General features: G+C 32.0%; 1 protein-coding gene across 2 annotated transcripts; it reads right to left on the bottom strand.

The window, feature by feature from the left end:
• Positions 1-3,591: 3,591 nt before the first annotated feature.
• Positions 3,592-21,584, bottom strand: LOC118187843 (uncharacterized). Of its 2 annotated transcripts, none has more exons than XM_035358124.2 (5): positions 21,428-21,584; positions 19,094-19,161; positions 14,158-14,356; positions 10,430-10,737; positions 3,592-4,210 (listed from the first exon to the last, which is right to left on the bottom strand). In XM_035358124.2, exons 3-5 carry the CDS (start codon positions 14,192-14,194, stop codon positions 3,851-3,853), a joined length of 705 nt encoding a protein of 234 aa, XP_035214015.1. In that variant the 5' UTR covers positions 14,195-14,356; positions 19,094-19,161; positions 21,428-21,584; the 3' UTR covers positions 3,592-3,850. The 2 variants fall into 2 exon arrangements, with proteins under 2 accessions (XP_035214015.1, XP_035214025.1); XM_035358134.2 differs by lacking the exon at positions 21,428-21,584 and adding an exon at positions 20,525-21,406.
• Positions 21,585-25,401: the final 3,817 nt, after the last annotated feature.

Genomic DNA, 25,401 nt, shown 5'->3' with positions numbered 1-25,401 from the left:
TTCACTTACTTCAGTAGAACAGCTTAGGAGTCCTCAGTGGCACATGTTTGCTGTTCGGCTACTTCATTAACTACATTCGGCCGTATTGCACATGCCTGCAGATATTCACCGGTTAATTTAATTACAGGCCAACTACATTACGTAATTTTGTACAGCTTCAGTTTAGTTTAGCATTACATTAGCTTCTTATTTTTTCATCTTGAGTTTAAGCCCAAGTAGAGGCAAGCAAGTCCGAGAAAAGGGCCATCTGTGTTCTTAGTTTGAGATAATATAGGGCGAGTTTAACCCTTCTCTGGCATTTTCATTTACACATTTGGATTCAGCTAATAAATAGTTCAACTAGGTTTTTACTAAGCATAGACAAAGCAGTTAGAAACATTATAAGCATATCGGTGGATTACGCATTTAAGATCCACAGAGTGAACTGACATTCAGCCATTTATACATTAAATTTTTCAGGTAAGTGAATGAATATCAAATGAAAATTTGTTCGATTATCATGTATAAATGTGCATTCAGGTTTTGTATGCAACAGACCTTTTTACTGAGATGTAACATGAAATGAAAGAGAAAATCAAAAATATAGTTCAGAAACCGAAAAGAAAGCAAAGTGTGCACTACGATAAAAAATAAATATTAGAATACTAAGATATGAATTAAATAAGTAGAGCTAATATTTTCCCATGACAAAGAAAATAAATCGAATAAGAGATACTTTAAATAAAGTATTAGATAATTTAAAATTTGTATTTCAACTTCTAAAGACATTTACCTTTTTCGAAAAATAGTGCCTAAACTGCAGTACAAAAAATGACAATTCAGAAAAATATTTTCAAAACAATGCTTACTTCAAACAATGCGATTACTTCTATTAGTATTATAGTAATTAAAAACAAGAAATTAAGAAGGAACTGAATAACAAACATTAATACTTTTATTAATAATACAAGTTACTAGTAATAAGATAAACTGTCAAAATATTTAATCATTAAAGAAATCATTAAAAGTATGTGAATAGATAGACCAAAACATGGGAAAAGGAAATAAAAACTGTGCAAATCAAAGGAAATGGATAACAGCATTTGAGGAAATGGAAAATAATCAGACATTTATGTTATTTGACATCCACTAATTAGCAATTTATCCCATGTAGGGACCTGGCAAGCTGAAGGATCCTAAGGTTGACTTCATGAGAGAGTCTAAAATTAGAAATATATATATATATAATATATATATATACACTGCTGGCCACCCAAATTGCAACACCAAGAAAGACAAGAGATATCACAACAAAATTTATTTAGTAGATAACATGTTGACCAAGTATCAAATGATTAAATTTATAGACTTCTGTGAAGTATGGTTCCTTCCAGAATCAGTAGCCAGAGTAGCCACCATTTCTACATTCGTTGGAGATCACCACTGCCACACGCCTCGGCATTGCTTCAAAGAGACTTTGGATGTGTTCTTGGGGTACAGCAGACTAAGCAGCTTCCACACGTTGCCAAAGTTGATCTGGTGTGGCAGCTTGGGATGTAATCTGGCTCAATCGTTCGGCAACCATGGACCACATGTTTTCTATCAGTGAAAGATCCAGAGAGCGAGCCGGCTAGGGAAGCAATTCAATCTGGCGATTGATGAAGAACCCTTGGACAATGCGTGCCATGTGTGGTCGTGCAATATCCTGTTGAAATATGGTTGTGGGCAAGACCTGAAGGTAAGGAAAGGACAACTGGCTCCAACACCTCGGAGATGTAGCACTGGCTGTTTAAAGTACCGGCAATGCGTATTAGAGGAGTGCGAGAGTGATATCCAATACCGCTCCATACCATAATACCCGGTGCAGGACCAGTATGGCAGAGAATAATGCAGCTGTTCAGCATCCTCTCTCCACGGTGTCTCCAGACTCAAATCCAACCATTGTGGTGTTGTAGACAGAAGCGTGACTCGTCAGTAAAGACAATTTCATTCCATTCTGCCGTCCACATCCTTCTTTCATTACACCATAGGCGGCGGAGACGCCTGTGGTTCTGCGTCAAGGGTAGACGAAGCAATGGACGTCTTGCGGACAAACCACTTTGCTGTAAATGGTATTGAATGGTAAGTGCAAACACTGGATAATGTGTTACAGATTTAATGTGCTGCGCTACAGTTTGCGATCCATCACTGCCATGCGCACAGCGTTCCTGTCATCATGTGAAGTGGTGCACTGAGGTGGATGCGATCGAACACGTCGGTCATCGTACCCTCCTGCATCCAACAGTCACATATCCGCATTACAGTTGTTTGGTTTCGTCCAACACAACTACAGAAATCCCTGAAAGATAATCCACACTCTCGGTAGGCCACTATCCTTCCTCTGTCGAACTCGGATACTTGATCAAACGATGATCGCTGTTTACTACGAGGCATAATTGATCGTTTCTTTGAAAGAAAACCACAAGAAAAACAATTGCTGAACTTGAAATCATCGAAAACTCCAAGCCTTAAATAGTGCTTTGAAGTGGCACCACAAGTGTGCGTGATGTGCGTCTGCGCTGAAATTCTAATCATTTGTATACCTCACCTCCGCAAATGCATGTTGTAAATAATACTGTTTAGTAAATAAATTATTATTAACTAACTTTGCAGCAATTGCACAAGTAGTAATAATTTGTTTTCGCACTATATGGATTTAAGATCATACATTATATATATATATATATATAAAAGAGGGGGCATTTTAACCATTCAGAACTCTCTGCATCAGTAGTTCAGAGAAGATTGATTTAGAAAAGTGCTCTGGACAGCACATGAGGCTCGGAGAGAAGAGCATTAAGTTGACTTCTTGGTTTAAGTAAGTGGGAGGGGCTTGGAGCAACACCAAAGGGATAAACTGGCTACTGTGAGAACATTGCAGATAAGTAGGAGCCCAATCTTCAGCAAAGAGTTCATACGAGTTGGAGTTCGACTGAAAAGTCGTCTTTGGAGTCAAAAAGGATTTGACAAATTATTTTTATCATTAATCTAGTTTCTGAGTAGCAAATTAACTGGAAAAGATGCACTCAAAAGAAAATACATGTATAAATTGTTAATTTTGATCATGTGCATGCAGATATGAAGATTTTTCTGAGCATTTCATGTGGTGATATAGGTTACCTCCATTATTCTGCAGAGAAAATAACTACCTTTATTAAGCATGTGCCTAATATGTTGATTAATAACCTAAAATAATATTCAGTGTCTAATATACCTATCAGTTTGATCCATGTTCAGTTATGTTACTTGAATAAGGCAAAGCACATATGACTACTTTATGTACATTGACTTAATCAATATATATGACTACTTTATGTACATTGACTTAATTAATATGACTTAATCAAATAACCTAACATGGGTAGAGTTAGTTATCTTTGAATTATAATACTGTTTTATTAAGCACCATTTACAATATCCCTTTATTTATTAACTTCATTGTTGTGAAGTAGTAAAGAATGTTGAAAAAATTGCAAGATCAGTTAACATGAAATATTCATAAGTCAGGTCACTAACATTAATAATAAAAATAAAATTTTGCTTTAACATAAAAAAATGACAAATTACTTCCTATTTAAATGATAAACAAATACAGCTTTATTACACAAAAATGTGAACATAGTAGAAAATGTGAACACAGTACAAATATATGTAACAACATCTTATCAAGAAAGGAAAGAACAAAGATTGAATCATAACAGTCTGCCTACTGGGAAAAAGGACACGAGATAACATTCATGAACATACTAAGTCCTATACTCTATACATGCAATAAATGATTATTTATCAAATGAGAATACAACAGGAGAAAATTTACTAGATATTTATGGTTTTATCTCTTAGCAATTGTTTCTAATAATAATTTCTGAAGAACATCTCTTTGTTTCTCAAGCTTCTGGGCAAGTATTGAAAGTTCCTTATTTTCTGCTTCTAGTTTTTTCACTTTTTCAGTCATTTCCAAATTTTTAAGCTTGCGTAATTTTCGGGAACGTTGGGATGCTATATTATTTTTTCGACGCATTTCCACGTATTTTTTGCTTGCCACACACTGAAAATCTGAGGTTTCTGACTTACTAGCAGTTTCTTCTTCACACACATTTAATGATACAGAATTAAAATCTGGCATTAATGTAGGTATATGATTCTGGTCTGGAGACTTCAAATTTGGAGATGCAACTTGAAAATCTGAAATCTAGAAAAATTAAAAAATTAAAAAACTGAAAGCAATTTTAATTCTTTTCATTTTTTTATCTCAATTTTGCTTCTTTGCAATTTGATACATAAATTTTATAAAAGTGTTTTATGCTTCAGAACATTTGGATGTGTACACCTTCTGGACACAGAATGGTACACACACATTCAAAATTCTCCTAGGATAAAAACAAGTTTAACATTATTTTGTTGACTGTAAGTGTTAATAAGTTCTCACTAGATAATGAAGCATAAATTACAAAACAGCCTAAATCTGCAATTTTTGATAAACAGAACAGGTAAAATTTATACACTGAAAACTGAACTCTTAATTGAATTTGTTAAACATTTGACTCTCTATATACAAAATTAATCAGAGGGAAAAAAGAAATTTCAGTTTTCCCAATTAATTTCTTCATAATGTATTTAAAAATTATTCATATTTATCTAATGGTGATTAGTAACAAACAGTAAATTAACATTTTATTCGCACTAGAAACAGGATAAAATGCCCAATAATTTTAACTATTTTGATAAAATAAAGATTAGCTTACATTTTATGCTACAAGGGATCACATGACTTAACCTGGAATTTTAACTTTGGACAGAAAAATATGGTTCATTATAGAAAACGATTTATGTTTGCCAAAATTAGTTGTTGAACTCCATTAGTTTATTCCAGGGATTATGCTTTCATACTAGCAGCTTTGATGCTTCATTAAAACTACATAATGAATGATATCTTTCAAATTACAATCAAATTTTTTACTTATGTTAGAAACTGCTTATTAGTCCTTTAAGTATGTTTATGCAAAAGAAAATTGATTTTATTGCTGAATTAATGAATACCAAGTGCTGGTACAAGAAATGATGTTATTTGTAATTATCAAACCAGTACCCGTATTGATAAATTCAGACAGTGTAAACCTATGTTACTGATTTTGATCTTTTCATGTCCCTCATTTGTACTACTTCACACCTCGCATATTACTGCAGAGAGAAATGTTTCTAAGGTAAAATTTCCTCCATTTAAATTTAACATTTGTAATGTTTTATTATGTAAATATGTACAAATAAAAATAATACACACCAGTTGATTAATTGTTCATTTATTGCATTGATATGTACAGATAATAATACATAACAGTTGTTTAACTGTTCATTTATTCGAGTAATTCTGATAACTCACCATTCAGGACCTAACAGAAGAGCTATTGTATTGTAACCTTCTAGAGATGTGTTAAAGGGCCTTTAATACAATAATGTGCAAAATTAAAGGTTCTTTACTTGTGATGTATGGAAAAACACATACTTTTGCATTATGTACAATACTTTGCAACTGAATGCTCAAGAATTATGATATAAAATATATACACAAATGAATACAAAAAAGAGATTGCATAATTATATCATTGATTCATCACTTTGGATTGACACAATATGTGAGACAATAAGAGTTGATATGTTAGGCATCATAATGTCTGTCCATGGAACTAACCCCCCCCCCCCACAATGGCAGCATTAGAGGGCATACATCATTTAGTATGATTCATGCTACCTCTGTATTTATGCTGTTTGATTTAACCACAGGTTGTTTTGAATACCATTCCAATATATAATGCGTTTTCGATGCCACTTGTGAAGGAATTTTCTAGTTAGAATTATGTAAAATGAACAAAACTTGCAGATGATGTATGTATGTCACTGTCACATCAAGTAAGTACAATTTTTGCATTTTAATTTAATGCAATTTTAACAAATATTACATTAAAATACAATGCAATCTTGAAAAATTTTGTTAGTTTTGATACCTTAATTTATTCATTCCCCTGCATGTAAACTGCATTCCCTAATTAAATAAGCATTTGATGATTATGAACTTGGCAGGGATGACCAAACTTAGTCCATGTTTTATCACCACGAACATTCTCTACAGTGATTATATTAGGGTAACTGATTAAAGCAAGGGATATGCAGGCTATCTGCCTAGGGTGAGAATCATTTGTAGAGGACTCTTTAAAGGAAACTGGCTAACACTGACATTACACACAGGGAAAAACTACAGAAAGTCCCATGCAGCCAGCTAGTTCATCTAGATTTTAATTTGGGTTAAACTACCAGTATTTAGCAATCTCAATCCACTCAGACCTTGGTGTGCTTTACTGCAGTAGATAAAGTAATAATGCAAGAGGAGAAGCAGCAACAGACAGATCCATTCAGTATAAAAAAAAATTTAAATTTAACCATCAATATAAAGCTGCTTAAGAAACCACATTCTAAATACATCGCTCTATTTGTAAATTAATATGCAGTACCTAAACAATGAAGCTTTTTTTAAATTTGAATTTACACTGAATGAATAAGAAAGTGAATAGCTTAACAACAAATAAAAATTGATTGAATAATAAAGCAAATAGTTTAAAAACACAATTACAAAATAAATTCTATGAAGGTTTCACATGCTCGACAAAGATTTAGGTAATATTTATTGACTTACTCTAGTTCCCCTTTCCCAGAATATTGTTCTTAAATTTAAACTACTTGAGCAAAATATCTACATTGTGCAATTTTTTTATCTTTCATCAAACAATTCTGACTGGGAGATAACTGAATGAAATGTGAACCTTCTGTTAAAATCTAATTTTGCAGTTTCCCTTCCTATGATTAGACTTGAATATTATTCACGAAAAGAGACCTTTTTTCGTGAAACAAATTTTCAAAAAGAGAGAAAAAGAGACCCTAAAATTTTCTATTTTAATGATGGAAGAAAAATATATAAAATAATCATGTAGGGGAAAAATGCTAATTCAATTCATTTTGAGCCTTATAAATTATTCAAGTTATGCCATTATTTAAAACTGAATAAAACACATGATTAACAGATACAATGTTAAATATTTATCATAAAAAACACATTTTACTCTCCGTAAGTAACTCAGCTACATACATTATGCAAAAAGCCTCTACAAATATCTTATCAGAAAAGAAATACTAACCCTGCATGACCAAATAGTAAAAACATCTTTCATAGCTAAACCAAATCAGAAGCATATTAATTTAACTTCTCACCATTCCAAGCAACACTGTGCCATTTTAAGTCCATGGTTACATTTGGCTAATCAAGCCCTTTTCCTTAATAATAGTCAGCTAAGGGCTAAATTTTATTTTTTAAAAATATTTTTACATCTTTCACCAGACAATGCACTGCACATTTACAGACCTTTATTCCTACAGAAGATGTATTGACACTTGACACAGAGTCACTTACTCTGCATAAAATTCATTTGATGTAAAATCAACAATGAATGATGATCAAATTTACAGAATTGGGAAAGAGCCCACAACACCATTCATGGGTTAAATGCTATAGAAGTCCTGCAAATACTGTATTATTATAGAACCAATAATGTAACAGTCATCTTTTTCTTTTACATATGCAATCCACATATTTTACAGGCTGTTTTCTATAAAAGTTCTAGATAATAAATTGCAGTTCTCTTTCAACTCCACATCAAGTGTTCTCCCTCTGATTGGCTGAGCTCATTAGAAATATTTGCCTTGTTTCATTAAGTGGTAATGCAATTGCACCAGAAATTAAATATTGATAAGGATTTAAATTTCTCTTATAGAGTATAATAAAATTATCAATTTGACCATAGCAGAATACAGAATGGTAATCTGCCTATGTCTTTGCAGCTACCTTTATAACAAACACTGGCTTGCATTTAAATTAAACACAAGGAAAACTATCAAAACACCTATGTAGTCAGCCTATATGCCCGTATTTTAATCTGAGTAATAGCATTTACCTGTCTTATCCAACTGACCACTGCTGAATGATGGGAACTTATAAAGGTACAGTAAGTTTTAAAATTATAGAGTTAAAATTACATAAGGACTAATGACGTTTGTGTTTAGATCACATAATAAAAAGGCTTTAAAAAACTTGAGGCATTACAACACATTCTGTTTTCAGCAATTTTTTTTATTTCATCCTAGCTTTTTTCTAAATAAAAGCTTCAGGCTGAATACAGAAGCAAGATAGAAAGCCACTATCTCTGAATTAAAAATGTATATCTTGGTCACTATGATTACCAACTTTTCTCCATTTTTTCTTAAATATCTTCATTTCCAGCATAAAACTAAAGCTGCAAAAAATTGCTCAAAGACCTCCTAAACTTGTAATGCTCTTTTCATTTTAGTTTCTTCCCATATAAATTTAAATGAAGGTAATATTTATGATAAACATGTATAATTGAAGCAATGCTCTCATTGAGGACACATAATTAAAACACTTTTACACATGGAGCACTCAATCTTAAGACTTTACAGCACCCACCCCTAATAGTGAAGTTTTTAGAAACAAATTCTCCATTATAAACTACTGCAAACACATAATCAAGGATGTCTTATTAATGATGAATTCTTTTTATCCAGTTTTCAGTATGTCATTTATATGAATATTTTTATTTCATTTTAAAATTTAAAGCAATTTAATTGCATTCAGAATTCTAATGTTAATATAACTACATGAAGTCATAGGTCTGCAAAGACTGCAATCGAGTTGAAAAAAAATTTAAATGCAAATTTATTTAGGCATTACTACAGACTCATGACAAAGTTACCTTACAGTACAGAAATATAGAAATGATGTACATCTTTCAAGAAATATACTCTATACATTCAATTCACCAGAAATAAGAAACTATTAACAGATGAAGGCAAAATATAATCAGATCACTACACATTAGTTCAATCATAAGATTGGAACTTTTTAACTTTCATTTTTAATTTCAGAATCCCATCAAGTCATCTACTAACTCATCTGCAGTTATTTTATTTCAGCAACCGCCATAGAATTTTTCAGTACTAATTCAAATCCTTATTTCAGGAAATTTTCACTGACAAACTTACCGTAAAATTTAAAACTACTATTGAATTTTAAACTGGATATGTCCCATCTGTTCTACACATACTTGAAAAAGTGATTGTAAAGCAATAAATGAGTGAAGCTGGATGTTTTGTGCTAAGTGAATAACACAGCAATAAACACCCATATCTGGTACATCAATCTGCAAAACAATGCTTAGAAGAGTAAATCTGTCAATAAAGCATTTTTACTGTCCTGAGGTTAACTTAGCTGTAAGTACAATATACTGGATGGTTAAAAGAAAGGAGATTTAGAATGTTCTGTTAGTATGAATAATTATTTTGCAGAGATTTGCAAGTCTAAGATGAAAATCGAATTTTTATTAATAAGGAACACGAGAAAATGAAGTACACAGACACATGATAATAAGTAAAATTCAAGTTGTTGAACTATTATAAGTTTTCAAATGTGAATATTAGAAATGCTCTAATAAGCCAAATATTTTTTTCTCTTTATAAGAAGTCAGCACTTATAACCATAAAAAATATAGTTACTAGGGCAAAGAATAAGCTGTCCAATTTTCTCTTACTATCCAAGAAATGTCCAATTTTCTCTTACTATCCAAGAAGTGTATACAGAATTGATACTATCCGTTGTCTACAGAATGTTGCACACGACAATTAAAAATCAAATATATATATAAAATAATCAACTATATATAATTATTATAATCAACTATATATGACAAAAACAAACTAGCATTAGAAAAATTTCCTTATTTAGTTTAATTTAATAAAAACTAAAATTTTCAAGAAAGAAATGACACATTAAAACACTTTAAGCAATTATACAATACCAACAAGTGGGCTGGCTGCATCGGCGTTTCGTGATTTTCCCCCTTCACTTTCTTTCATTGCAGACGAGCAGTAGGGCACAAAGGGCAACATGGGACATCCATCCCTTTCATAGAAACATCAGTTCTGATATAATTTTCTACACATCTAAGATAAATCTTGAGTATATTAAATTTTTTTAATGGCCATGCACTTTATTTAATAGCCATTAGCTTAATGCTACTATAAGGGACAGAAGTGGTGGTCATTTCATTAAGGAAACACCTAACAGATGGCCACCATTGCCTCCTATAAAGGGGATGGACAGTTACAACCATACCTTCAAATCCGGGACTATTGTTACATCTGTCAGAGTCACTAACCAATATACCAGTTCAGTGGCTAATGTGTATTAAGCATTTAGCTAAAATAAGTAAAAAAACTGGAAACTGCAAAAATTTGTAAATTAACATTTAATTGTTATATATGGTATGAAGTTAAAAATAATGGGACTTACATTATTCTCAGTTGATATGCATGTATCAACTGTAGATTCCGAGGTGCCACTAAGAACACAAACTTGTTCATCCAGACAGAAATCCATACTGGATAAGAAGTTTAAATCCGCAGACAGTTCTAGATCTAGAAGTGCATCAGTAAAATCAGTTGAAGACTCCATAGATTTTGAAAACAGATCTGGTGCAGCTGTAACCCCACAATGATTATTACAAGATACTTCAGCATAACCGAAGTCTTGAATCCCTTTGTCTGTTGACATACAATCAAAATCAAAAATTGCTGAAGAGTCAGCTTCCAGGGAAATATCTAAAATAATAAATGGTATATATTATTTTTAGATTTTAACTTATACACATTTATCACTACATATCTTTCAAAATTAAAATTTCATCATAAACTACTTATCATGGTACATAATTTAGCCACTAAATGTAAGCTTCAGTAATACTCCTATATCACTGAAGTCTGAAACAACCCCCAGAGAGTACTGCATCCAAAACAGCATGTTTCTCATGGACCCTTTTTTCTACCACAATCTTTTAAAAAGATTTTTGGGAATGACAGATTTTTAAACAGATCTACTACCGAATGGACATCAACATTCATGCTTTATCTGAAATGCTTTATAAAATGCTCATGGTTTATCTGAAATGCAAACCAGGCCAATCTACATATAGCCCATCTTTGTGGACAATCAAGCTGAAGTGTCAACAAAAGCAGTTCGAAAAAGTATCTTGAAATGAGAGTTTGACTAAAAAAATTAAAAGAATTATTGATACAAAAAGAAAGATATGCATTTCCTGATCGCTAACAGTGCCAGTGTGGTACATAAATCATATTCTAAGATTAGATTTAATTCTCAATGATAGTTTATTTTCAAAACTTCATGCTTTTAAGTATTTTTCTCTCTCCTTTTTTAATTATTAAAATTACTTTAATGTTCTATAGATTATGAAGATATTAGGAATGAATTTTGAAAGTAAGACAAAAAAAAAAGTAAATTCAAAATTACACTGAACATGCTGCTTCCATAAGAATAACAAATACTGTGCTCATTCTTTGCTAGAATGCTAACATCCATCTTATAGCACTTATAGAACAGATGTTTGATATGGTACCATTAACTGGCTTGAAAAAAATGTCCTTACATCAATCAAAGTTAATTGCTCAGTTAGTCCTGAAAAGTTTTGAACACCACATAAAAAACTTTGTACCAACATAAAGCTTTGAATATTGCCCTACTTCTAATGGCTTCATTATTCTTTTGAAAACATTATTATTTCAACAGTTTTAAAGTTAACTGTTTAGCTTAATTTCTGTAATGATTACTTAACTGCTAACACAGATTTATGTACATTGTTGGCCATCCAAAATGCATCACCATGAAAGAAGCATCCAAACAGAATGAAGCTTGCATGATGCGTACACCGCAACGGAATATGCAAATGATTACGATTTCAGTGCATGCACACATCATGGGTTACTGCAACACTCCTTACAATTCACATATAAACATAATTGAATAACATGAATTGTTCTCTCATGAGATGAACTGATACAACCAAATTCACAATGAATGCACTCTGTAACAATCTGTGTCAGCATGAACTATATCACTTTGTTTATAGTACAAGGGACTGTCTGCTAGGCATCCATTACTTCACTTACCTTTAAACCACAGACATCTTCAATGGTGCACTGAATGAATGAGATGGATATCCAAAAATGGCAAAGTGTTTTCATATGAATCACGCTTCTGCCTCCAGTACCCCGATGGTCAGATTGGAGTTTGGAGACACTGTGCAGAGAGGCTACTCGACTGTTGTGTTAAGCACTTTTATACTGGTTCAGCACCGTGTTATGATATGAGGTAGTATTGGATTCCACTCTTGCAACCCATAGTACACATTATTGGCACACTTACCAGACAATGTTATATCTCTGAGGTTTTGCAGACTATTCACTTTGCTAACCTTCAGGGCTTGCCTGCAGCCACATTTCAAGAGAACAATATACGACCAGACATTGCAAGCAATGTTCAAGCTTTCATCGCCCACCTGGCCTGCATTTTTATACTGCCTACCCATTCTCCAGATATACTTCCCACTGAACACCTCTGTTCAATGAGTGAATGACTAGGCCTGCATGCTGCAACCATGGATAGACCGACCAGATGAATTTTGGCTACATTTGGAGGCAGCATGGGTTGCCATTCCCCATCAACATATCCAAAGTATCTTTCACTCAATGCCATGGTGTATAGAAGTGGTTATTGGCAAATGTGGAAGCAATATTCATTGATTTTCTCATGTTAATCACCTTAACCCTTTGAAGGGCAAATATATACCGGTTGTTTGCCAATTTTTTAACCTCCGAAAAAATGCTAATTTTTCTACACCAAAAGCTATAATTGTAAGTGTCTAGTGTTTTCTTTCAATTCTATACGGCAACATCACCCTATGAATGCTCAATATTTTACAGTTATGACATTAATATACCTCGTTCCAAGGTATCATGTTGGAAGATTGATAAATTCTGTTGGAGGGAAAGAAAAAATTCAAAATCTGCAAATATATGACATACACATGCTGAATCTTATATATTTACTTCATTTCAGTCAGAAGTGATAATTAACAGACGATTATTTATACGATTTTAAAACCGGTATATAATATATACTGGCGCCCACACTGAGGGTACCATGCCAACAGATGGCAGCACCAGTCTTCTCCTTTTCTACTCTGTGACATAACAGAATTTCTTTATTATTGTAACAGTTTGTGATGTAATAATATTTCATGATTAATTTATAATTAAAGTCATTTAGGATTAAATATTATGTTAATATTATGATAATTATAATTAAAGTCATTTAGGATTAAATATTATGTTCATGGAGGAATGGGGAGTTGGATACTTGAAATATGAGTTGGTGGAATTTGCCAGCAATGGAAGAAACTGCAGCAAAATTTTTACAAGAATACAGAACTTTGTTCAACATTTTCTAAACAGAACAAGGAAATGAGTTTTCTCAAGGAAACCAATGGGCTGAATGACTGCACGAAGCCAAGTTTCTGCTATGCTCCAATTTTTTTAAAGCGAAAACAGATGGGAGAAGAATAACACACATACACAAAAAAGAAAGTTTTGAAGAAAATGTTTTATTTTTAAAAATTTATCTTATAATCCTTATTTAATAATTTAAATTTGTATTTTAAATTGTGAAAGTATGTTTTCTTTACATATGCTGACATGTTTACCAACTTATGATAAATATTAATAATTTAGAAACCTTGCTAAGAAAAAAGATGCAAAAACTACCAACTTGGACCCTATACGTACCTTCAAAAATTGCCAAATTACTCCAAAGTCGTTGTGTTAATTTGCAAGTAGCGGAGGCTATACTTCATATCAATTAACACTGATACTATGTGTAATATGTGAAATAAATTTAGTTTTGAACAGCACTACACTGTCCAAAATTCTATTTCTTGCATGCACAAGGTTAAAGATAAACTCAGTAATGAATAACAGAAAAGCAACTATTTTTTATAGGCATTCAAAATTAAGGCTTCACTTGATGATGCTATAACAAGATATGGTACTTAATAATTATTAGCAGTGCTATAGCAACTGAACAACTTTATACAAAGATAAAAATTCTGGCTGAATATCAGATTTTTATCTTTTGCAAAATGAAAGAAATAAAATAAATTACTATTATACCTTTATTTGCCTGGTATGTAACTTCTACTTGCAGCATGCTCTGTACAGCATTCTCTGAACTCTGTGAAAGAAGTGCACACAAGTCCAGTTCTTCGTCGAGTGTAGATGCAAGGCAGGTGTCCTGAAGCACACTGCCAGATACTATTTTGTTTTCGCTCAGCTGATTCAGCGAAGTTGCTCCAAAACTCAGACATATTTGCTAGAAAGAAGTAAATATATGCATTACTCTATGTACAATACAAATTGTTAGATATAAATCTGACAACAGATACAATGAGGTAATGTTTTGTTCTGAATTATACTTTAAATCCAGGCACAAAAAGTATCTTATATCCTATATATTTTCCTATTTTATCAAACCATCTCTGAAGTACAATCACATACCCTAAGCAATATAACTTAATTTGATGGTAGATTTTATTCTAAAAACAATAATACAGTCATGTAACTTTTTAAATCTTTAGCAAACCTGATATTATTCCTTATATACTTTTTATATCAATTAAAATTTACATTGCCAGCAATTTGAAGACTAAACATCACTTCGATGCTCATAAAATTATCAAAAGAATTATAGTCTATTTTTATGTTCTAATTTCTCCAAGCTTAGCCAAGCAAAAATAAACATTTTGTTTTTTTCATTCAAAACAGAGAGAAGCTCTCAAATTAAAATGTGAAATTATAAAAACCAACATTAAGTATTAGGATAAAGTTTCTAAATATTTTTCAAAAATTACATAAATTAAAACAGACACAAAAAATTAAGTTATAAAAGTTAGCTTAGCGAAAAAGAATACATTAGTAAATAATATATCACAATACACATACCATGTAACACATAATTAAGTTATGCAAGAGAAACAATTTTATTTGAATATTCTGCAGTTAAAATCAGATTAATGAAAACTGCTCATAAACTTTAATTTTACAGAAAAAATACAGGAATCTCAAAGAAAATTAGATTTACCTTTCGTGTAACTAAATTATTCAACATCTAATTATTATTAATCTAATTATTCAACAAAATCTAATAACTTATATCAATGTTTTAAGCCAATTATAGTTACGGAGTAAGACAGAATGGAATTAAGTATGCGTTTGATACCATTTGAAAGAGATTTATTAATTACCGTATTTTAGGAAACGTTACTTGATTAGTATATGTCAAAGCACACATGGATATATCTGCATAAGGGCAGGAATGCTTTCGTACAAACATTTGAAAGAAAAACTGACTAATTCACATTATACAAAGAGAAAACCACAAAAACTCTTACACAGTCAAGCCATTCACTGGAATATGAACTCAACTACCAGTATTTAGCGTTTTTACCTTTCAGCTGCTGGCCAACAAATATTTTAGAAAAGAATTCCTTTTTATGAAACTTAATTTCAGTGTTAAACACTTAGAAACTTGCAAGTTTTACAAACCTTATTCATGCATTACAAACACTGGCATAAAGATATAAAATGATAATGTAAAAAGCTCCATTAACAAAATGCTGAAAAGTAAATATAGTATATTCTGCATAAGGTTTACAGTGAAGATGCAGATGATGTGAAACTGTAAAAATGGCGGTAAAATGATGGTTAAATGCAAAGTAGTAATCCATATGTCACATATGAGAGTCAAAATATGTCAAAAGTGAGCTATTGTTATATGTAATTTGTTAAGTATGGTCAAAACGTGGCAGTTTTATCAAATACTGAAAGTGATGATGGGGATAATTGGAAAACACCATAATTTCTTCCAACTTCTATAACCACTCATTTAAAAATTCCCAATTGTTTTCAATTTAGCACATAGCTCAAGACATAATTGAAAACTAAGACTGTCTGGGTCAATTCTGGACGTTTGGTAATTCCACAGTTAGTGGAAAAAAGTTTTAAGTTTTCTGAAAAGTAGTGATTATTATCAGCAGATTATGAAATACCTTGAAGGCAGTATATTATTGCATACCTATCAGTCTGGCAGGAGTAGGACAGAGGCTATCATTAACAGACTTTCCCCACCTATCCCTGAAAATGGAAATGAATACAGACTTCCTCAGAAGGAACTTTCCCCTCTTGCACGTGAAACAATTCACCTGCTCAAGAAATGGAACCAAGAAATCATTACTAAACTACTTCACAGAGCTCTGTGAGAACACTGAAGTAGCTATGACCTTTCAAGTCAATAACATTCATGCTATTAATGTTAGAATTAAGAAATTTTCATCCAGAAAATGCCTGACCCAGTGCTATAAGTTTTGGGCATAGCTTTTTTGCTTCGAGAAAAAGGGGGCATGAAGTACAGACTTCTACAAAAAAGCTCCTTCTGTGAAAAGAAGAACTGAGAAGTCCTGCTGTATCTATGTCAAGGCAAGCATGTCAACTCCACCCATAGATGTGTAGCCTACAACAGAATCTTCCAGAATAAGAAACCAGAAGCCAAAGACAAACCCTTTAATCCTTAGAAGGAAGATTTCCCCACAATCGCTGAAAAGACCATTGAAGAAAAAACAGCAGAAAAATCTAGCTTATGCCCGTATGGTGAAAAACTACAAAGAAATCTAGCATGTTGGATTAACAGCATCATCAGAAAGTTTATTCATGAAATCTTTATGGTTACAGCCTCCTTTAAAAAGCCACCAATCAAAAAAACCCAAATACAAGTTTATATGCAACTGAAATTCTCATACATTTTGTGGGAAAAGAAGGATAGTACTCTTCTGTTATCTGGACCAGATTCAGAAATGTATGTATATATGCATGTATGGATTCATAAATGCATATGTATACACATAAGCATATACACATGCATACATATGTACATTTCTGAATCTAGTCCCAACAACAGAAGAGTATCAGAAGAATGATCATCTATTCGAACAACAGATAAGAGCTCCCAATCTGGAATGTACACTGCAACACACCCTTAGCTTGCATGACATTAGCTTTCTTACTTAGAAAAGCATTTTTTCAATACTGCAAATTTTATAATTCCCTTGCTACAGTTATCGTCCATGTTAGTTACAGAAATGCTTACTGTTCTGTTTAAGAAGCTTTTATACATACAGGATTAGACTTACACCTCGAACTTGCATAATGTGACCTCCCTGCTAAATCACCTTTTCTAATTTACTTAACCTTTCATAATATCACTCATGAATGACATTAAGCTCTGAAATTCATAGTCGTGTTTAATTATTTTATAGTTTAATTTTGCTATTTCATTACCTTTTATAAGTTGTATAATTTATTATCAAAAGGTTTCAAATTAATGCCTTGTAAAGATGCAGCATGATAATATACTAGTCAGATTAAAAAACAAATTATCTTTATTAACAAATGGAAAGACATCTTGTTTTAACTCTTCATTAATGTAAGCTCTACATAATTCATGTCCAGGACAATACAGTAAGGCTGTCAAGAAAACAAAATCAGAAAATAAAAATCACATTTAAGCTGCTTTATAATATGTACAGTCCAACTGAAATTTCTAAAAATATTTTAAAAATTGAATATTAAATTATTAAGCAGATCATTTTCTTGCTTTATCACAAACTGAGGAGGGACAAGCAATTCTGTGACAAAAGTACCTTTTATGTAACCAATCCCAAGCTGAGGATTAGATTATTTAAGACTTTCTTGTCTAGACCCCATCCCAGTTTTGAAAAAACATACCAGGATGTGGAACTCTTAAGATTTTGTAAACAATCTTTCTCTACCAGACATGAGATAAATGGAACATTAATATTGATAAATCTTTAGTAATGTCATTTCCTAAAGGTATTCTCATGATAAAAATCCATGTGCAATTTTGGATTTGAATACTAGCCAAACAGCACATGCAACTTTTATCAACCATCACACTATTTGAAAAAGTACATAAAAACAAACACTTTTTAAGAGCTCATTCATACAGCTTACAAATTTATAACCTTGAAGAAATGTTTGCCAATTGAACAAAAGGTCTTGATTATTTTGATGACAACAAAGTATATTACAACCACCTACGTAAAAAGACACATTACATAAAATAAATCCTGTCCACAGGAAACTAGCCTGTATTTACTTCAGACAATCTTTACACAGCCTGTTGGTTCAACCATTAGAAACATAACATTAAGCAAACGATCAAAGTTTCATGGTTTTAGCCACTTGGTCAGCTACATATCAATACAGATGACTTTTTTTTTTTTTTTTTTTTTTTTTTTTTAGGAGGGAGGAGGCAGCTGATTCTTAATCAAAGACATCACATTGATTTTCCTCCACAAAATGATCAAGTAACGTGTTATTAAAGAGAAGGAAAGCCAATATATGCTACTAGATAAAGATTAGTAGATAGCTATGAATGAAGCTAAAAAGGAACTTTATGAACATCCATAAAAATCATTATATTAATTTAAAAGGATTCCTGAAATTGTGCCACTAAATAAAAATGCATTACACTAGAGTAATGGTTCTTAATCCTTTATGCCCAAAGCTCCCCTTTCAGCACAGCTAGGTGATCATTCTGGTCTTTTTCCAAAACTAAAAAAATACATATTTAAATTTGGAATATTTTTTATTGTGCTTTGTAAATTAAATAATAAAAAGTACAGAAAATGTTGGTTAAGTACCGAAACTTGAATATAAGTAGTTCAGTTAGTGGTAATAATAGTACGGTAAAGCTAAACAGTTAACAGGTAAATAAGGGGCTGTCCACATCCCCCCTTCCCTGAAATTTCAAAATTCTCCCCTGGTTGAGAAGCCTAGACTTGCAGAAAAGTAAATTTGCAGTTATCTTCAAATGTAAAGAGTTGATCATTCAAAATTTAAAGGTACTTGATAAACACAATATTTAATGATATATTCAATTTTGTTATAATTTTTATAAATATCTGAAAATATTATTACATATACTGTAATTACATACACTAATACACACAAAATAAGAGTAAATAAATCTTACTTCTTGGGTGAAGTGATTTCCCCCTAAAGAAATTTTCCTGAAGAACTGGACTTACTTGATATATAAACCTAGGAATAGTAAAATAATTCCAGTGAGAAAGAATACTGCATTTAATTTTGGATTATTTATAGCATTTTTTTAATTAATACATGATAAAATATATAAAAATGGCATAGCTTGAAAAAACTTGCAATCATAAGAGATTTAAATTTTTCTTTTTATTTTAGTTGGCCAAATATTTGCATAAACCAATAAAATAGGCCACAATAAGTGTGCCTGTTATAGAATTTATTATACTTTTAAAGAGAGCAGCGGTAGATGGAAGTTGATAACAAGAAAGAGAAAGCAAAATGCGATGCAATCCAAGATCGAGGCCTATTAGAAAGGGAAAAAGGATTTGGTTTACAACATTCTCAAAACTATTGCTAGTTTCAACATTGGTTAGTTGACTTTCATATATAATGATGAAATGAAGGAAAGATTGAATATCCGAATTAAATTAAAATGTTAAAGTACTACTGCCAACTAAAATTAAAAGTTTGCTTTAATTTTTTTTTTTTTAATCTTTCATATATACATCGCACATCTCAACTGGAAAGCGCACTCTGCCACTTCACCATTTAGGCTATGTCAAATATAGCCAATGTAAATAAAAAAAAAAAAAAATGCTTGTTTAGATTTATTTTATCACCCTTTAAATATCTGCTCTTGCTTTAATATTTTATGAAATGTGATAAATTCTGATCTCTGGTTCATTGGTTTTCTTTAAATCTTTATATTTTTAATTTTTTTAAACCCCAATGGCAAAACTGGAATGAATTATAAGCTTTGTTACTGCATGGGCTTTCAGAAGAAGTTGGACCTTTTTCATAATTCAGTATTACTTTCCATGAAAAATATTTGTTTATACTTTTTCCTTTCCCAGTATCTATCTGATGAAGAGTTCAGTGTGACAGTATAATTTCTGACTTGCTGTATATTCACAGGATTTTAGGATTTACATCACTCATGGCATTATGTTTCTCTAGCCTCTGGAACCAACATCGCTAACCTACAAAACATAACTGATATCTATATTTTCATAAAATTTAGCAAATTGCTTTTATATAGATCAAGTGAATTTGAATCCCTCTTATACTGAATTTCTATTCAGTTTAGTTATATTAATTACAATGCACATAACTATATACCATAGAGTTATTATGCAACATGTTATACATATGAAATATGACTTCATAACTAACAAAAAGAGATTCTTTCCATCTATTAATACATATTCAATGCATCTAACACACTGAAGATTATGACAGTTTGTAGTTAAATGAAACTTACCTTTAAAAAATTATACCTTTAAGTTAATTCATATTTTAAATAAACTCTCAGACTAGCATTATATACCTGAATTCACTTCTGTAATTTCAAAGTACCTACCTTAGTTTACTTCAAACTGAAATTCAGTGGGAGATATTTTATATTTCAATGATACCATCTCTTGTTGGCAGGAGAGATTCTTCTATGAACTTGCTGAACCGCAATATACACAGAGTGGTCCAAAAGTCTTGCCTTGCGACTTCAGATGGCTAACACTGCCTCATATTTAAAGTTCTAGTACATCAATGCAAAGAATATAAAAAGGTAACTTTTAAAAGTACCTAATATATCGGATGACATTCTACTTCAGATCCTTATTTTTCAAAGTAAACTGAAACTCAAAATCAATATCCTACAGGTATGTAGATATTTCATCCATCTCGTATATATATATGACAGTTATATGTATTATACTACATACACGCACTTTCCTTCATGAAGCGATCGTCCACATGATTTTGACGAGGTAATAAATTTATATCATTTCCGACTGAAACATGCATAGCCTACGACGTAATTTCATACAATATTAATTTTTTTACTTTTCTTATTAATCTTAAGAAAGATTGCTCAGCTTAGAAATAGAGAACAGCAAATCAACTTACCCACAAAAAAAAAAAAAAAAAAAAAAAAAAAAGCACAAGATGCGAATACTAGGAGCGTTTAATCCCTCCTATTTTTTTAAGGGTAAACATACTTCGTAAAAATAATAATTTCATGCTACATTAAAATACTTTTATATTCAACTGCTTTAACGAAGACACAAACTGAAATTAATTACAATCTCATGCTCCTTACATGCTAGATGATATAATTTTAGAAAGCTTTAAGTGTAAAACACACCATAATTACTAATGTAGAATATATTGTAATTTAAGATACGATTTTCAATATTACATTCAATTAACAAATTGTGTTAAAAACACTGCTTCTAATTCATGACAACATACAAAAATAAATTACCGATCGCCAAAGTAAGAATGTTAAATCCTTTTAAGGACCAGCCAAATTCGCTAAAATTTAAGGGGAGAAAAAACGAAGGCACCAATAAAATTTCAATAGCTCGGGACCCCAATCAGCTGATGAACAATTGGTATTTAAAAATGGCCGATTCAGGTGTTTAATACATATATGAGAAAAATCTGCAAAATGACGTCATTTTCAACCAATCGTTAGATGCCAAAATGATGTCATGAAAATATCACTGAGTGCGCACGTGATGTACGCTCGATAACAGGAATCGCAAATCGGACGCAGGAAATATACCTCCGTTGGCAACAGAAATTTATTTTCACTTTCAGTGCTGGCAGTTGCTGTTGCTGCTTGACTATACGTTTTCTCGACATTTCATGGCTGTCTCATCCTTTCAATAACTTTGTCTTCTTATTAATGAAAACTAATTTACTAGGCAATCGTAAAGAACTGTTCATAAACTTAAAAGCGTATCAGTATAATACACAGTGTCCCAAGCATCAAATTTAGAGCTGGCAAAATTATTAGAATTTAGGAGAGACAATGGGCAACAGAATTTAGGGACGCAATTTTTTTTTAAATTTAGGGAGGCACTGGGAGCAGAATGCCAGCTTTAGCTCTGACATCTGACTGCAAATGTAACTATAAAGTTTGATTTTTTACCTTTTTTGATAAGTACGAATATCTGCAAAATTCAGAGAATTATACAAACAGTAAGGCAGCTGAAAGCGGGAAATGACGAGAATATTCCGATATCTTATAGACAAGTACAATTTTCTGAAATATACGAAAGTATTTATGCTGAAAGCATATTTGTTGTTAGAAATAGCATGCGGGCAAAGGAGAAATCTAGGTTAACATATGACAGCTAAATTTCTGTAAAATTGTGATACGGTGAGTAGTTTTATACATTAATAACATATTCATTGCACAATCACATATAAGAAATGTGCCTATTTTTTACATGGGTTTTGTTGTTAAAGAATAATTGTAAGCTCAACATAGTTATCTTATTTATTATACTGTGGGATACAACAAGGTTCATGGTCACAAATATATTTGCATTTTTTTAAGACCAAAAACAGTCGATTAATAACTGTGGAATTTAGACAAAGTTAATTCTTAGCAATTTTGAATACCAAAATGAATCTATACTTATGAAAAATGCATGTATGCTGTGTAAAACTTTAATTCAGTATTGGTTAAAGAATTTTTATTGTGTGCTCTCTAGTTCTCATTTATTGAGGCTGAAAGACACTAGGATTTACTATTGACTTTGGTTGTACAGAAAACGTCTAATTGTCTGACGCAACTCATTAAACGTTTTACGGTAAGAAGCGCAAAGTTTTTCCAACACCTTTCATAGAATAAATACTGTCTTTTTCATTTTCGCTGCTTTCACCGTCAGTTAGTGTTATAAGATCTTCCAGTTCTTCATTTGCCCTTTCAGGATTGTCATTCTCAATTAATTTTTTAATTTCTCCTTCTTCCACATCTGAAAATACTTTGCCGCCTACTGCTTTCGCAGTTTTTTTTTAATTTTCCTTGGTTTCATTTTCAGTCGATGGAAATCCTTTAAAATTGTTGACAGCTTTTGATAGCGTTGATGTCAGCAAGTATTCGTTGTTGACGAATTCCCTTGTTATCATGTGAGTTTAATCAATTCCATGCAGTGTCTTACGTTGAATTGTTTCCAGAATGCTATTAAAGTGTCTTGTTTTTGGTCATCTAGTGCTTTATTTACAAAGATATAACCATATCCGATATAATAGGATTTGAATGTTTAATGATTTCCAGATCCGTTGACTGAATTAAAGAAATGGTGCTCGGTGGAAGGAATAAAACCTCTACGTTTGGAGGTTGTGAGGGAAACAGCATTCTGTCATGCAGCCTTATGAAGAAAAGGGAGAAATTTAAAGCTCAGGTTTGCTTTTCTAAGTAAGACTTCTTAAATGAATGAATTTTCAAACTAGTCATTAAAGAAGACTATAGCAACGCGGCTGTCGCTCTACGGCATAACACATGAATTAAGATAAAGTATGTAGGCAAAATCGCGTTTTGAAAGTCAGCGTTCGGCAAAGCTTTACTGCAATTGAAGTACAATGTATCCAAACTAATTCTTGTTAACAGAATAAGTTAGGAGAGGTTTTGATTCAATCAAGAAATAACGTACATGTTCAACCACGCCCACAAAGCTGGGCAACATAAAAAATAAATATGCTATGTAAAATGCAAATTTCGATGTCTGAATATTTATCATGGAAATGCACGGAATGTTGGCTAGTTTGGATTTCTACTAAAAGATTTTTCCTTCAAAAATTCTGGAAATGACCGAGGTAATTCAGCTGAACAGTGTAATCTTAAAAAACCTTTATTTTTTAAAAATCTGTCTCATAAATAGATGTTAGTCTATATTAAAACCGTTAAAGACCTTCGTTTTCGAATTAGCTAAATTCTGGTGAGGACAGCTGTAAAGTTTATTTTAATTAACAAGTTATTTCTTACTTTAAATCTTCCATGCATTTCTAAGCTTCATAAACCACACCAGAAATTCAAATTAAATTAAAATAACGTGAGAGCATCTGAGAAGGAAGAGATTAAATGTAACTTTGTAGAGACATTTTTTGAAAGCAGGAGAGGTGAAAGATGAGCAATGCCCTCACCGGGACTCGAACCACGGATCTCTCGAATACGCGCCGAGTGTGCTGACCACTACACCATGAAAGCATGCTAAGAAGAAGGAGGGATAGATACCTTATAATTTCAACTAGAAGGTTAATAACTATATGATTCTACGTGTCATAGCTCTATGCTGATTGTTAGTGAGTATGGGTATTTCGATTTTGCTTTTAGTTACAGCATAGAAGGTGCGTTAACATATGAATTGGGTTTCTAGGCACTAATATAGAATTTTTTTTTTGTATTAATTGAAATACCGTTGCATTATCAACCTACAAGAAGTGAATGTTAAGTTTATGTTAACATTTTAATTAAACCGAAGTACAAATAAGCATTTTGATTGATTTTATAACTGCTTTTATCACTTTGTGCTATTGCATTTAAGTTAAAGACACGACGCAAATTTTTCTGGAAGTCTAGTGTTTGGATTAAGTGCAACAGAGATGCAACCTCTGAACAACAGCTGAGAGAATGAGAATAGCGATCAGTCTGCTTCATCATAAAGCGAGGTGTCTAAGACATAGAATAACTTTCATTACTGACAAAGTAGGGAAAAAAACTGAAAGCCATTACTGAAAAGATAATTTTCTAAGAAGAATGATTAATAAAGTCGCACTGATGGAGAACAAACAGATATAACTATTGTATGAAATGCTTTAGTTGCTTGATTAAAGAATGCCACTCCTTCCGCATTCGATTGTAAAGAGTGAGAAAGGCGCACGATGATTCAATGACTTACAGGATAGTTTCTTCAGTATTTCATAACTGACGCCATATGAACCCGACTAATTTGTCGGTAATAAGGATCTTCTTAGTTTACAAAGAGTAAAACAACTATTATAAGTCTCCGAGTTGGTCGAGTTAAGTTGAACGTTATGGGAATTTTCTCAGAGTACAGCTTGACAGAAATATATGTTGGGGTGGGGTTGCTGCCACTAGAACTGGTAACAAAGTATAATCTAACCAATACTATTTTCAATTTCTTCTGGGGCGCTAATAATTTGGCAGCTTTTTCCAGAAACGAAACTGGGTGGATTTTATAAATTCTTCGTGTTTTTCCCTTTCTTGTACCTGTTTACTTGAGGCAGAAGAAATTATTGCTGATACATAGGATATCCATGAATCCATTTAGTCCCGCCGCCTTACAGTTCTTGCTCTTTCTACGGATTGCTTTGAAAGCTATAGTGTTTGGCAAAATGGGATACTTACGAAAAGCTTCTCAAGCTCTGTTGTTTCAGAGTTTTTTGTCATTCACGGTTCCACTGCGATTTTGAATATCGTGGTAG

Source organism: Stegodyphus dumicola, chromosome X2, assembly GCF_044657685.1.
Source record: "Stegodyphus dumicola isolate Sdum_Otavi_A_Nest chromosome X2, ASM4465768v1".
Classification (NCBI taxonomy): Eukaryota; Metazoa; Arthropoda; class Arachnida; order Araneae; family Eresidae; genus Stegodyphus; species Stegodyphus dumicola.
The sequence above is the reverse complement of the archived record's forward strand: the minus strand, read 5'-3'. Positions and strand labels throughout refer to the sequence as shown.

Coding starts and splice junctions, on each gene's coding strand:
- LOC118187843 (XM_035358124.2), bottom strand. CDS start 14,194: ATGCTGCAAGTAGAAGTTACATACCAGGCAAATAAAG. Junction 10,738..14,157: donor TACATACCAGGCAAATAAAG/GTATAATAGTAA, acceptor TTATTATTTTAG/ATATTTCCCTGGAAGCTGAC. Junction 4,211..10,429: donor GCATATCAACTGAGAATAAT/GTAAGTCCCATT, acceptor TAATTTTTCTAG/ATTTCAGATTTTCAAGTTGC.